We start from the raw sequence: 14,690 nt of genomic DNA on the forward strand, positions 1-14,690 counted from the left end.
AGCAGGCCAGTTGGGTCCGTAGACTCCAGCCAGCTTTCAATAGGTGTGCAACATGGTGTTGTTGCCCTGCTGAGCACAACAACATCTAACTTATGTGCTGAGCAGTGGCATCAATTACACCCGTGGAGGTGCAACAAGTTGGTTCTGCCGACCCCAACTCCCTTGCCGGTCTCTGGTGACCAACAACTTGTGCCACCCTACTGGTGTGCCATGACATGAACTACAACAACTGGGTTGTAACCGTGTCCTAGAAAAAAGAAAGAAAGATAATATATATATATATATATATATATATATATATATATATATATATATATATATATAAAATCAAAATGGGTTATATATATATATGTATGTCTTATTCAATTACTACAAATAGCAAGTTCCAAAATGGAAAAAAAATAATAATAATATGAACAATGAGTGTTTATTAGTTGTATGTGCATGCCTAATGTTCGGATATGCATAAGATTTGATTATATACATAACTTAAATGTTTGTTCTTGACAGTAATACAAAGAAAAATGGAAAATGGATAGTTTTGACCATTATTTCATGTGAAATAATATATGCAGGTGTATTTTCGCAAAGTCGGTTCAATTACTATTTTATGTTCAAATGAATGATCCATTTCCTTGAAGGGTTTTACGAAACACATATTATAAGAGCTGTGATGTTTAACTCATCTGCAAATGCTTTGCTTATTGACATGACCAGGTCTCGTTCACAGACCTTGTACCATTGAATGTATGATTATATATATGTTGCATTGCCATGAATGTTTGCAGGATTATGCTAAGGCTCACAAATGAGTTTAAGGTTCCACAAAAACTTCCATGGTGCCATACAAGCACTTGTGATATTTTATGTGTGACATGCGAACTCTGTACTATTGATCGGTGATGTACTGAGCACACCTGTGTGATTGGTCCCAAAATGGGCTTGTGATCAACACTGAACCTATGAGGTACCATGGGTAGACACAAAAATCTGATAAGTTGCATGTACACAACCTTAAATTTAAAAGCATGTCTAGTTTAAATGTACTAGGGCTTGTCTCCAATACACGTGGGTTTGAATGCACCACGAGCCTACTGGATGGGTGTTGCTAACATACCAAATAAAATATGGTTATTTGACTACCTCTTTCGTGTAGTGTACACTATTGCTTTACAAGCTTGTTTTCTGTGTACCCCAGTGTGATACTTGGGTTCTCAAAATCCTGGGTTGCCTAAGAGAGGCAGATATAGTGGACTTGAATTAATGAAATTAAAATGACTGGGATACCCATCCAGTGTTAGGCTACCTTGGAAAGGGTAGATGGTACAAACTTTGTGGGTTTTTATTGTTGAATCGTACAATGTTCTTTATCATGCTACGAGCGGCAATGAGTCAATGGTCCTCTGCCCAAAGAGTTAGGGGACTCGAACTACCAAAACTAAATACTAGGCGGGTAGGTCCTAAACCTTTTGCAGAAGTTGGACGCATCCTATTATCTCAACCTTTAGGGGTTATCTCTCGGTCATTATACCACTTCGTTTGAAGTCTGATTCAGATAGTTAACTAGGGTATTAAACAACTCAAAGAACAATAGACTCCTAATTGATCTCATCTGTCTCGACGTATTAAAACTGTGGTTACCCGTAATGGGTCAATCAAGTAAAACATATTAATTATTACATAGTTTTACCTTTTGAACATAACAATATGCACATAAATGAAAATGATTTTTGTTATGAGTATGTTAATTGTTGTTTATTTGAAATCCAGTGTGTTACTACTTATTGGTACAAATTCAAGTATGCTCTTATGTGTTGTCATTTTACTTATATGCCTTGGAAAGTGATTCCCTACAGTGGCTTATGAAGTCTGGCCTCCAATATTTACCATTTTTCAAGTTAACATGAATGAATGGGAGTTGTTGTGAGATGCCAGGACTGGAGTCATGGTGTTCATCTCTTCCTTGCCAATTTAGGAACCACTTTCATTTGATTTAGTAATTTATTTAAATTTAGAACTATTTGATGTAATAATTGTTAAAAACTTGATGAAATGACTTTTATTTTTCAGTAACTTTATCCAAGATGCACCCATCTGTAATTACCCAAGAATTTTCAACTTCACTCCATTTATTTTTGATGTGTATTGATTTTAAAAAATTTGCCTGGAAATTTGGATTAAATTTTTGGGTGTTACAGAACCAGTGCATGCAAGATGTTGGATCTTCTGAATCAATTGTATGAGAATCCTACAATCCAAATTAATTTTACTAAAATCTTTCAATTTCAATGAATTTCAATTATTAAATGTATATATGTATATATATATATGTATAGTAGTAATTTCAATTGCATTCATTGATAGTAGCAATATATATATATATATATATATATATATACAAAGGCCCTTATTATGCATGAAAAAATTCTTATATTTGATTATTTGTCTTTTTTATATGATGCATGCAATGCTCACATGATGCACATACAATTAGGTTTTACTCGTTAACCCTGTTGGTACCACACAGGCAATAACTTGATGAATGTTCATGGCTCAAGCATAATTTCATGCAAGGGTGGCTTTGGCGTTGCCGGGTATACTTCACCAGTCTATGTGCTGGACGCCAAGAGCGAGAGAGACTCCAAACACAATAATACTATACCTGATGCATCAGATTTCTCTCAAGAGTTTTGTATTCTCTGCGCTGCAGATTATAGGGTGGAGAAAAGAGCAACCTTCCATGCTAAAACAATATCCATGAAGTCAATATATATCGCTTACCTCTCTTAATAAGCCAATGTTTTAGTGTTATGGTTTTATTTATTTGCAATAGTATTTTTTATGCAATACCATAACTAAATTTACGAAAGCTAATTCGACAACTTTATGACCCCAATTTGCAAGTTTGAATATGCATTAAACCATCCATTCATATATCTTGCTCAGTAAGCATGTGCACATATCAATAACTATTATGATAAACTTTCATATTTTTGCATGGATAACAATAATTTCAATACATATAAAAAATCACAGTTTCGGGATTCTGTCAACCCAATTTTGGAAAATTTACCAAAATTTACAAATTATGAATTATATTTTCTTAATTTGTTTGCAAATACACGTGTTTTAAAAAAATAATCCAAGAAACAGAACTAAAAAATTCATCATAGATAAACCAGGAAAATTATGAGACTAAACCCTATTCTGGATAAATATAAGACATTCTCTGTTTATACAGAAATAATTTTTTGGTTTGGGAAATTTCTTGAGACTTTAAGATAAATCTTTTTATAAAACCATTTTTACATGACCATCTTATATATGCTAGGATTCACCTAGATTTTTCTTGATTTATTTTGATCAGCCTTGAGTAGGTCTTTAAGGTCCTCAAAACCATGGGTCATAACAATCCTGCAGACAGAGCAATACTCTGTTGCAGGGAGTGTTTCAACCTCAATACAAACCCAAACAAAACAAATTAAAATTCCAAGTTTAAGCTCTAGATGTGTAGAACACTTCAATATTTTTATTTAAATTTATTGGACTGTTATTGATGAGTTATCAATTTATTTCTAAAACAGGTAGAGATTAAAAATGAGGACATAAATTCAGGTTCATGCAATATTCATCAAGAAAGGGCAAACTCAAGGTAAAGGTCTATCTAAATTATGATTTTTGATAGTCTAAACATATTTTCATCATTATCAAATAAAGATTTGCTCATGTCCAAGCTTAGCTTGCTAAAACATTAATAGACATAATCGAAGAATCGTAAAACTACCAAGAAATAACTCGAATAAGATTTTTGTTAAGCAAGAATCATGGCAAACCATAAGCAATCGTAGAACATGAATTATTTACATAACAATGTAATGTTTAATCATGCTCATCATAAAATACTCTACCCTAGATGTTCAGATTATCTTTCTTTATGAAGAACAAGCATAAACCTGATATCAAGAGCCATTCTTGAATAAACTCTTAAATTCTAAGAAAACTCCAACTTTGTCTGATTGTTAGGTTACAAAAAAAATTTTGTACACTGGACAAACCCAAAATTTTCCCAGAACATATTTGTCAGCTTTTTGATGCCTCAAACCGTTAGTTAGAACTCCTCCGAACGAGTTTTACTATATATATATATATATATATATATATATATAAATCTAACACAAGTGAGTTTTACTTTTTGACACCACCCACCACTTTTTATACATAAATCATTTGTACCTTTCATAAAAAATACATGAGCTTAACTGACAGAACTTTTTAGAAATCTGTGTCGAATCCCACAGATATAATTTCACATAGCTCTGATATTGGATAAAATCTAAGCCGTTGACATCCCTATAAATCACATATTTTGTAAATTCACGTGAAAATATTCCTGTTAAGGAATTCTTACAATTACGAGAATCCAGTACACATTTGGGGCCAAGAAAATGTTCCCCAACTTCTCAAGTCAAAGCCACCAAAACTGACTAATAGGTTTTGACCTCTCACGGATCTTATCTTAATTCCATATTTGAGAAAATTATTTACTGGTTCAGTTTAGAGGTCTGACCATCCCTGATCCATTTGCACCCCCCATCCAATCCATGCAACCATGCCTGGATCCTCAACAGTCTACAATGGTTTAAGTGGATCAGGATATGATTCTAACTTATATGTGAAAACAAGCTAACTGGATCTACTTCTTCCAGGTCCAGAACCATACTAAGGTTGGAAGACCAGTTCACAGATCCAAATCCGATTGGCTCCTCATCTTCATATCCACCGACTTGTATAAATGTAAGCGGTTTGGATTCCACTTGCCTCTAGCCAATACCAGATCCCATAAATCAGATATTGGCTAATCCAAGTTGGATTCAAATTGGGAAAGTCTAATGTTGAGTATGATTAAATACATGTAATTGGATTCAGATATCTGCTGGAATAGAATATCTATTGGATTCTGTTATGAAGTCTTAAACTGATTCTACATCTTATTATCAATTGGATTCGGTTTTCTGAACTGAATCCAACTAATCAAAGTTGGATCAGGGTCTGATGTTAGACAACATCCGGCATTCTGTCATCCCTACCAGTACCAGCTTGGTCATTAAAAAGCCAAAACAGAGGAAAGAGGAAAACCAGGAAATCTGTATCGGATTCGGATCTCTATCGGGTTTAGATATTTCCGAGCATTTATCCATCTATGGTTTAGAAAACCCTACCGGTTCGGATCTTTTAACCGACCCGAAAATCAGATATCAACCACCAACTATCAATTCCAGAGTCAACTGTGACGGTTGGGAATTCCCCGCAAAGCCGGAGGGCGTTTTCCACTTAGAGTTCCGCACTGGACATGCCCCGTTCCGAAGTCTATGTCATGGACAGCACAAGTGTGAACACTTCTGGAAAAAATCCTCGCAGTTCAAAATCTTGCATGACACAGACACGGATAAACGACACTGAACACGCTGTTTTCGTGCAATTTTCCACCGGAATCGTTACACAAGAGGAGACGACACGAGAACACTTTGGAAACGTCCCTGTCGCGTGAGTCTCCAAACATAAGATCTGAAGACGAGAGACGTGGATCAGGACCGGACCTTTTCTTCGCTCTTCCCTCCTCGATCGATCTCAAAACCCTAACCTTAATTAGTGTTTCCTGGAGGGTTATTCTTATCAATCGTCTGTCCGAAGAGGAATTTATTGGGCTTTGCTGATCCCTCCGAGTTGGCGATGGCGATGCATACGGGAGTCGGGCTCTCGAAGATTCTCATCCTCGTCGGAGCCGGTAAATTTTCCGACCATCTTCCTCTTTGATTTCATCGTGTTTCGTTTTTCTTTTTCTTTTGTGTAAAATAAGACTAGGATTGAGCTAAACATCGAACTATTGAGTTTTTGTGTTTCTTTTTTATGGTTTTGCTATTGTTTTAGGGTATACTGGAGCGATCGTTATGAGGAACGGTAGGATGTCGGATGTACTTTGGGATCTTCAGGTTAGATCTGAGATTTTGTGTGTGATCTCTTTGAAATTTTTGGTTTGGTTCATGATTCTGCTTCTTGCGGGCAAGTGCAATTTTTGTGTGTTTGGATGAAAGAGATTTATGATTGATTTTAACTTTTTAGATTATACACTCATGGATAGAATTTCGTCGTTGGAAGCTGGTTTTTCGTCTCCAATGGAATTGCTGTGAATTGACTTTCTCGTGATAAAGTGGAAGTATCAGTGGGAAAACTCATGATATATTCAATTTACCAGGAAAATGTGCTTTTTACTATGCATTTTCTAGTTTTGGTTGAAAGTAAAGAGTCATTTATGCTGAATTTTATGTCTTACTGCTTTTATATGTTGTACCCGAAATATTCCTGGCCCTACTTTTTTTTTTTTAATATTTTTCAATATTTCATGGGATTTTCAGTGAGAAACCTACTATGTGCAACATTTCCTAAACTTGATGTCAGATTTGATCCTTGGTTTTTCTTTTATTTTTTGCATGGAGAGCATGTAGTTCACAATGTGTTTTTCCTCCATTGATTATCTGCAGTGAAGAACATCCATTCTATAGAAAATACTTGCTATTTTGTCATACGAAAACTTGCTTTGAGGATTTTGTTTTCTTTTTCCTGCTCATTTGGAACCTAGATGAGTAAACTCCTTCTTGTAAATATTAAAATTTGTTCTGGAGCTGTGTTTTGAATCATTTTGTTATACTTGATGGTAAAACATGGTTTATTTTGAAATTTGTTCATACCTTTTTTAGGTGTAAATACATATATAAATGTTCTGCCTGTGTCGTTTCTTTTGCTATATCCCATTTTTTTTATTCCTTTTGTTTCTTTTGTTGTCACAGTCATTACTGAAGGGGTTTGATAAATCTGGCGAGCCATCCAATGCTGAATCTGACTACTCAGAAGCCCTTGCTTCCCAGGTAAGTAGGCCTTTTATTTTGTGTTTTAGAACATAATTTATTATCATAGGCAGACAACCTGAAAGGTTGCTGAATTCTCTTCTTCTTTTTTGGAACATGTTAGGTTTGAATCCGTAACTAAATTATGTACGTGGCATGAAGCCATCTTATTTTATGCTGTTTTTTGTTAATTGGATTTTGAATAGCAATGGGCAACTGGTCATAAATTGGATTAAGAATTTAGAAGTGATATTTTATGGGTGAGTGATTTATGGGCTTTGGGCCATGCTCACAAGTGTCTGATGAGCTGGATGAAGGGCCGGGCTTGGCCCCTTTCTTAATTATGTGTGTGCATGCATGCGCATCACAACAGGGAAAGCTGAAGCCTGGGCCAATTTTTAATTACTTATGCTTGTATACATGCATGCTTTCAGGGTTGCAAGCCCGGTTAAAGCATAAGTGGGGCCAGTTTTATAGGGATTCTACCCAAAATATGTCCAATCTTGGAGTGTAATGGGCCTGGCATCTGATCCTATTTTGATAGATATTATTGGATGCTTAGTTGTCAAAAGCGCTAGTTGGCGCCTAAGCGGACAACCCAGAAAAAGATTAGTTGGGGCCTAGGCGCGACGCCTAGGCAGGACCAAAAATAAAAGATCAAGAAAAGCATAAACATTACAATAAATACTTAATTTTAGTAACAAAAATATGATTATAATTATGAATTAAACATGCGTGTGTAATTCAGTGTAAAATATCATAAAATTTGTAAAATTGCATAGCATTGACCATAAAGCATATATATATATATATATATATATATATATATATATATGTGTGTGTGTGTGTGTGTGAAATTCAGTGTAAAATATCATAAAATTTGTAAAATTGCATAGCATTGAACATAAAGCACATATATATATATATAACATACACAACACCCCCCCCAACACACGCATACACATATGCAATTTTATGAATATATATATATATATATATATATATATATATATATATATATATATATATATATATATATATATATATATATATATATATATATATGTGTGTGTGTGTGTGTGTGTGTGTGTGTGTGTGTGTGTGTGTGTGTGTGTGTGTGTGTGTGTGTGAAAAACATGGGCATACATGTAAAGAACAAAAATAAAACAGAAAGAAAAATAGAAGAAAAGAAGGAAAAAGGAAAAAAAAGGAAAAAAAAAAGAAGAAAAGGAAGGAAAAAAGAAGAGAGTGGAGGGACGAGAGGAGAAAAAAGAAGGAAATTTCAAAATAGAAAAAAGGAGAAAAGGAAAAAGAGAAAGGGGAAAAAGGAAGAAGAAGAAGAAGAGGGAAAAGAGAAGAAGGTGGAGGGCAAAAGGAGGAGGAAGAAGAAAAGGAGAAGTTAAAAAGAAAAAAAAAGGTAAAAAGGAAAAAGGAAAGAAGAAGAAAAAAAGAAAGAAAGAACAAAAAGAAAATGAACAAAAAAGAGAAAGGGTTCGAGGCAAGAGGAAGAAGAAAAAGATAATGACAACCATGTCCCCACGGCTTAGGCGGGAACAACCTAAGCACCGTCTAGGTGAGGCCTAGGCGGGAAAACAGGGCCTTACTGCCTAGACCCATAAGCCTAGGCGGTAGCCTTGTGCCCAGCCCGCCTAGGCACCACTTTTGACAACTAAGATTGGATGTCTTACTGACATCCTGTAATTATGTTTTTTCTTGCTAAGTTCTCAAAGTCTATACATGTGATTTTATTTAGCAATAGTGAATGTTTTTCTGGCAACAGTTACATACCTTTATTTGTGTTTATTTAGGTTCGACGGTTAGCGATGGAGGTTCGACAACTCGCCTCTACACGACAGATAACTGTTGTCAATGGAGATTCTGGTCAAACTGGTATTACTCGGGCTCTGTCATGAAAGATCATGCTGTATTCCTATAGTAGGAGAACAAGGCTCTTTTTTGCCTATTTTCTATCAAATCTATGTGTTTTGTCTCTTCAATTATGTTCCCAGGGTTCTTTATATGAAAAACAGACAGTTTCAGATTACATTTTTGATGTGGCTTTCCTTTCAGCAGGAATTTTCTTTGTGCATTCACTATGAAGGGCTAGTAAGCCCACTGAGAAAGTTCTGTTTTTACTTGAGTGGATTGAATTTTAAGAATTTGCTGATTTTTTTTCTCCAGGTAATATTACATCTCTTCTTGTGCCAGCTGCTGCCTTGGGGGCTTTGGGATATGGCTACATGTGGTGGAAGGTATCAGTGTTTAAGTAGTTTATATATCTTTCATCTCCATCTCTTTCTGCTTCAGTGGTACTACAGTTATATAATGTCCTGTTTTTTATTCTCTTATCATCCATATACATTGATGAATTGGTATATTTTCTTTTACCTCAGAGCTATATTTGTAAACTATGATGAGTAACTGTTTCTCGAAACCATCCAGGGGTTGTCATTTTCTGATCTCATGTATGTAACTAAGCACAACATGGCAAATGCTGTTACAAGTATGACAAAACATTTAGAGCAAGTTTCTGCAGCTCTTGCGGTATGTGTTCTTCAACAAGCTCTATATGTTGGTTTTGTTTCGTTTTATGGGGATGTTTTGGTCTGTATGGGCTACCTGCTGGTTAAGTAGAAATTTTCAGTGGTACAAATAACAAGGCTCTTGATTCCCATTTTCTGTGAATTCTTGCTCATGTGCAATTGGAAAAGTAGTGGAAGTAATGTGGTGGTTTTGATATTTTTACTTGTAGTTCAGCTTTCCACGCATATAATAGTTGGAGATTCTATGGTCCTGCAACAGGAAACATGTAACTGAAGTTCACTTTCTCTACCAAGAAGTGTTGTAGTCGTGCTCAACAATATGCAAAATCAAGAAATCCTTTGTATTAGAGTGAAAAGCAACTCATGGAATATCATGCTTGAGATATTTTTTTCGCCTGTGTTAGAGATACTGGAAATTTAACAGTTAAATTGAACTTCTGTTCATTATAATGCATATGGACTATTTTACTGATTTAGTATTTATAATTCAAGTTGGAGTTTTGATTGCATTGAGAAGCTCATGTTCATTTCAATAGAGGTTTCATATTAGTAAAACTTTATAAGTGAAAAACAGAATGATGATGGTGTTGATTTTCTCTTTGTTTCATGTTCTGTAAGTTTGAGAATCAAATGGCAACACATTCAAGTTGCTACTAGTTGGATATTTTTTTGGATGTTTAGAAAAAGTGTGTACAAAAATTGGTGAATTTGGGTACTGTGAGGGAATGAATAGGATAATTCAAAATCTATGAGGAGAAATACATCATTTTTAAATTGTTATTACAGTGGCATACATCTAGTCATTTAGAGAATTGAGTCAACTCCTTTGGTATTTGATGGCTTACATTAAAAAGAGTTCCTTTTCTATTGGCTCAGGGTGTTGGTAATGTAATGAAATGGTGATATTCAAATATCACCACCAATGTAAAACCCATGATTTTTACAAAAAAAAAAAAATTCAGACCCGGGTCAGATCCGGATCCATACCCGGGTACCTCTTTTTACGCTCCCCGTGCCTATTTAAAGCACGCAGGGGAGGGTTTGCATTACGCGAAACCCTCCCCCCACCCTCTTCCTCTCTCCTTCGTCCTCTTCAGCTCGCCGGTGACCCCACCTCGTGTTCGGCCACCTGCCATCCCTCGTTCCCTGAACCCCCCCCCCCACAGACACACACATTCGCTCTCCCGCTCTCTTTCTCCCCCTCGTTTTCTCGCTTCCAACGACTCCGACCGGCGACCTCACCGGGCATCCGACGTCGCCTGACCCTCTTCCCCCTCCTGCAACCTCGTCGGGCTGCTGATGTCGGTGCTCGCCCCCTGGTAATCTCTCTCTCTCTCCTTGTGTTGTCTTCTTCTTCTTCTTCTGCTTCTTCGCCTTTTCTTTTTCAGACAGGCTGACAAGGGTGACGCCCCTGCCTTTGGTTTTTTTCGGCAAGCAATGTCGAAGCCCTGCCTCTGCCTCTGCCTCTGCCTCTAAGAGCTCCAGCAAGCGGGGGCTTGGCCCCTGCCCCTTTTATTTTCCGGCAGGCAGGGGCTTCGCCCCTGCCTCCCCTTATTTCGTTAGGCCGGGGCTTTGCCCCTGCCGCTGTGCTTTTCCTGCAGGCAGGGGCTAAGCCCCCTGCCTCCCTCTTCACTAATGTCAGGCAGGGGCTTCTCCCCTGCGTCTGTACTCTTCCGGTCGGTAGGGGCGAAGCCCCCTGCCGCCCTCTCCACTATTGTTAGGCAGGGGCTTCACCCCTGCCTTTGTGTTTTTCGGTATTGTTTGTACTATGATGAGTAGGATGAGAGGTCTATGGTAACCTCGAAAGGTGCGATGAACACTTTGTTGGAATCACATAAATAATGATGTTTTGCCTTCATGGGCAAGATGCTCGAGTTGGTTTGGAAGACCAAACCATGTCAAGTCAAATTAAATATTTGTGGCATCATTTCTTTTACAACACATTAAAGTTGTTTTTTTTAGAAACTCATACCCCTCTCATCGTAGCCGTACTTTTAGACATGTACGGTATGTTTGTACTACGATGAGTAGGATTAGAGGTTTATGATAACCTTGTAACGTGCAAAGGCATAATGATGAAATGAAAATCACATAAATGGTGACGATTCGCCTTCACAGGCAAAATGCTCAAGTGGGTTTGAAAAACCAAAGTATTCAAAATGGGTCTTTAGTTAAATAACACTTGATGCATCCTTTTTGACCCACTATTTTCCTTCAAGAGAGAGGATGAGATGATACAAAAACTCCGATGGACAGGTTGTTAACAATCACCCCTGGGGCAAATGACTCGGCGTCCCTAGTAATCAGAGTTAGGGGACAGGACTACCGAAAATTATCATAGGTGGTAGATCACAAAAGTTGGATGCATCATTTGAACGAGTGTCCTTTGGGGAATTCTCTTTCGGTCATTGGCTGTCCCCTTAGGAGCGGACTCAGTTAGCTACACAGGGTATCTAAAATACATGGCATAATAAATCCCCAAATTAGTCTCAGTTGTTTCTACGTTTTGTGCCTTGTGCGTACCCGTAGGCCAGTTAATATCGAAACAAAAGTTATTTTGCTCACATTACTGTTGAATTTAGATTAATTCATATTACTTGTCGAATATAGATTTGTTCACGTTAACTTGTTAAATTGCGTATCATGAATGAATTTGATGCATAGGTTAGCTTTATTCACAATACTTGTGATTGAGCCTCTTATGTTAATTAACTGCTTATATTTTGTGATTATGAATTGCTTATCTTGTGATAGTTAACTGCTTATTTGTTTGTATAATCAATTGTTTATTCTAATTATAGTTTATTACTTGTTAAAATCACTTAACTTGTTAAAACAACATGCATTGCTTAATTTTGTTTCATATTGTCTTACTTGTGCACCTACCAGTCTTTCATGAAACTAGCCTATTTTATGGGTACATGTGATAATTAGGTTTACGAGACGGGCGATGGCGCGATTGCAATATGACTTCAAGATCCCACTGTTTTTTATGGCGTTCCGCATTCAAGATACATTTTGAAGTTTTGTATTTTGTATAAGGGTTTCCTCAGGAAATCCCATTTTTGTATAAACTCGTTATTTTCTTTTAATGCATATGGTTTTTCTGAATGCTTTATGAGGATTCAATCTAGTGTGAAATAGAGGTTTTTACGCTAACGCGCCCAAGGTTGTCGACTTGTCTCTTTTTTTTTTTCGAAAAATCGTTTCCGTTGATAAAACAAAAACTTTGAAAAATAAAAGATTTTCTAGCCTTTTTCAAATATTTTGAAAGGTTAAAAGTTTAAAATTTTGGAGCGTTACAACTTGGTATCAGAGCAGGGATTAGATTATCTAGAGATACCAATTTGTCTTTAGGTAAAGACAACTTGGTATCAGAGCTTTGAGAAACTGTGATGACCATCGAGCATCGCGCTGTAAGTAAAACCTTTTTTGCTTCTGATTTACTGCATGGTTTAGACCAAATGAGTTTCATATTTTTGTTTGAAGTTTTTGCTTAAGAATATGAACCCTCTTGCTAATGCCCAAAGTGGCGAAGGTAGAGGCACGCGCAGAACGTGTAGCCGCTCAGTAAGGGGTAGGGGTCCTGTAATAGAAAGGAACAAACGTATGACGTCCTGGACGAACTTTTGGGCTGACAGACTGCCCCCACCCACGTTCACTAATACTTGGGGCTCTGTACTCCCTGTTTCCTACTAGGCGCCGCTAGTCGCGACTTGGGCAACGATACACTTTCGGGAGGATGGCCGTGCGCCGTCACATGTTCGGGTCAACCACAACATCGCATCTGGTGCGTTGGAGGTGGAAGGCTCCCCTGAATGCACAAGAGGTGTCTACGAACTCCTTTTGCAGATGATTTTTCTCTTTCTGTATATCTACCAGCTCCCTTGGGATTTTGTATGGCACCTACGAAAGATATATGAATAGGAATCCTTTTGACTTCGAGTTCCTTTAACCCTGATTTATGCATCCTTTAATATATTAAGGATAGTGTGGAGCTCGAACTATGATTCGACAAACGAATGGTCAGAGCAACGGGGATCCGTGATGGATTCCCTTAGTACCCTAGCTGAGGCGATACAAAACCAGGTTCGCTCGTAACGGGACCAAGCTCCCTTTTCTGAGTCGAGCCAGCATACGACGTCATATGAAAAGTTCCTAAAACTTGATCCTCCGGCTTTCGTCGGCAAGAGCGACCCAAATATGACCGAAAACAGGGTCAAAGAGGTGGAACGCGTGTTCCAAGTTTTGTCAGTCTCGGATGACAAGAAAACTCTCTCTCAGGACAAATGTACCCCTAAATCCTTATGATTATGATGTTTATGTTAGCGTATAGGTGAATGACACATCACACCTATAAATAATTAGTTTTGACTTCACATTATGCCTATAAATGATTAGTTTTGACTTATTAGATGAATGATACATCGTGCCTACATAACTTCATTGCAAATGATTGCATTATGATTGTCTGAGTGACTATATCATACTTATAGCATGATTGATGTGTATCATGAATATCTAACTAAATTACTTAAAAGGTATGTACGTGTGTTTCACGTTGGAATGGTCGAATATGATTTGACTTATTGTCTATAAGAATTATGAATGCACATGAAAATGATGTAATGATCTGAATGTCTTAGATGCATATATGACTTGAATCCTGTGTGCATAACTCGAACTACGTAGGAGTTACGTATGTTGAGGTTTAGTTGTTTCGTATTATGAAACGTGCATGTTCATGTATGCATGCATAGAACTCATGCTTTGTTTATGCATGCTTCGAGGTTCAATTTACGAAATGCAATGTTCCTTGTGGCGATATAATACATATGATAATATGCTTATGTATGATGTGATTTAAATGCCACATGATTTGAAATTATGAATGCATGCGATGAATATTTAAGTTCAATAGTGAATTATGGTTTATGGAACCTTATTGGTTAAATGTGTGATTTTATGATTTAAGTGCCATATAAAGTGATAGGATGCATATTGATGGTATACATGCTTGTGCCCGTGTTGGTAGCTATCGACCCTGAGAGTGGTCATTTGTATTGATGCATGTATCACAATAGTTTTCACTGAATATGGTACTTATTGAGAACCTGTCCCCAAAAGATTCTCTTTGAGGGTATGTTTGACCAGATCGGGTAATCCGGCTAGAGCGGTAAATCTCTATGAGGAAGTACATTGTCTAAGAGCAGGTAGCCGCAAAAACGGTATATTCTTATGAAGA

General features: G+C 37.0%; 1 protein-coding gene across 2 annotated transcripts in view; it reads left to right on the forward strand.

Annotated features, from left to right (window-relative positions):
- Positions 1-5,438: 5,438 nt before the first annotated feature.
- Positions 5,439-14,690, forward strand: part of LOC149829474 (uncharacterized) — a 67,049-nt gene continuing 57,797 nt past the window's right edge. Inside the window, exons 1-6 of one of the 2 annotated variants that reach the window (XM_090015960.1) lie at positions 5,439-5,785; positions 5,929-5,990; positions 6,846-6,923; positions 8,711-8,792; positions 9,084-9,154; positions 9,345-9,446. In XM_090015960.1, coding sequence (XP_089872086.1) covers positions 5,731-5,785; positions 5,929-5,990; positions 6,846-6,923; positions 8,711-8,792; positions 9,084-9,154; positions 9,345-9,446 — 450 coding nt within the window. In that variant the 5' untranslated portion in view covers positions 5,439-5,730. The remainder of the gene's footprint in view (positions 5,786-5,928; positions 5,991-6,845; positions 6,924-8,710; positions 8,793-9,083; positions 9,155-9,344; positions 9,447-14,690) is intronic. The other variant, XM_090015961.1, reaches the window with a different exon arrangement.

This window comes from Nuphar pumila, chromosome 8, assembly GCF_984573655.1.
Source record: "Nuphar pumila chromosome 8, dmNupPumi1.hap1.1, whole genome shotgun sequence".
Classification (NCBI taxonomy): Eukaryota; Viridiplantae; Streptophyta; class Magnoliopsida; order Nymphaeales; family Nymphaeaceae; genus Nuphar; species Nuphar pumila.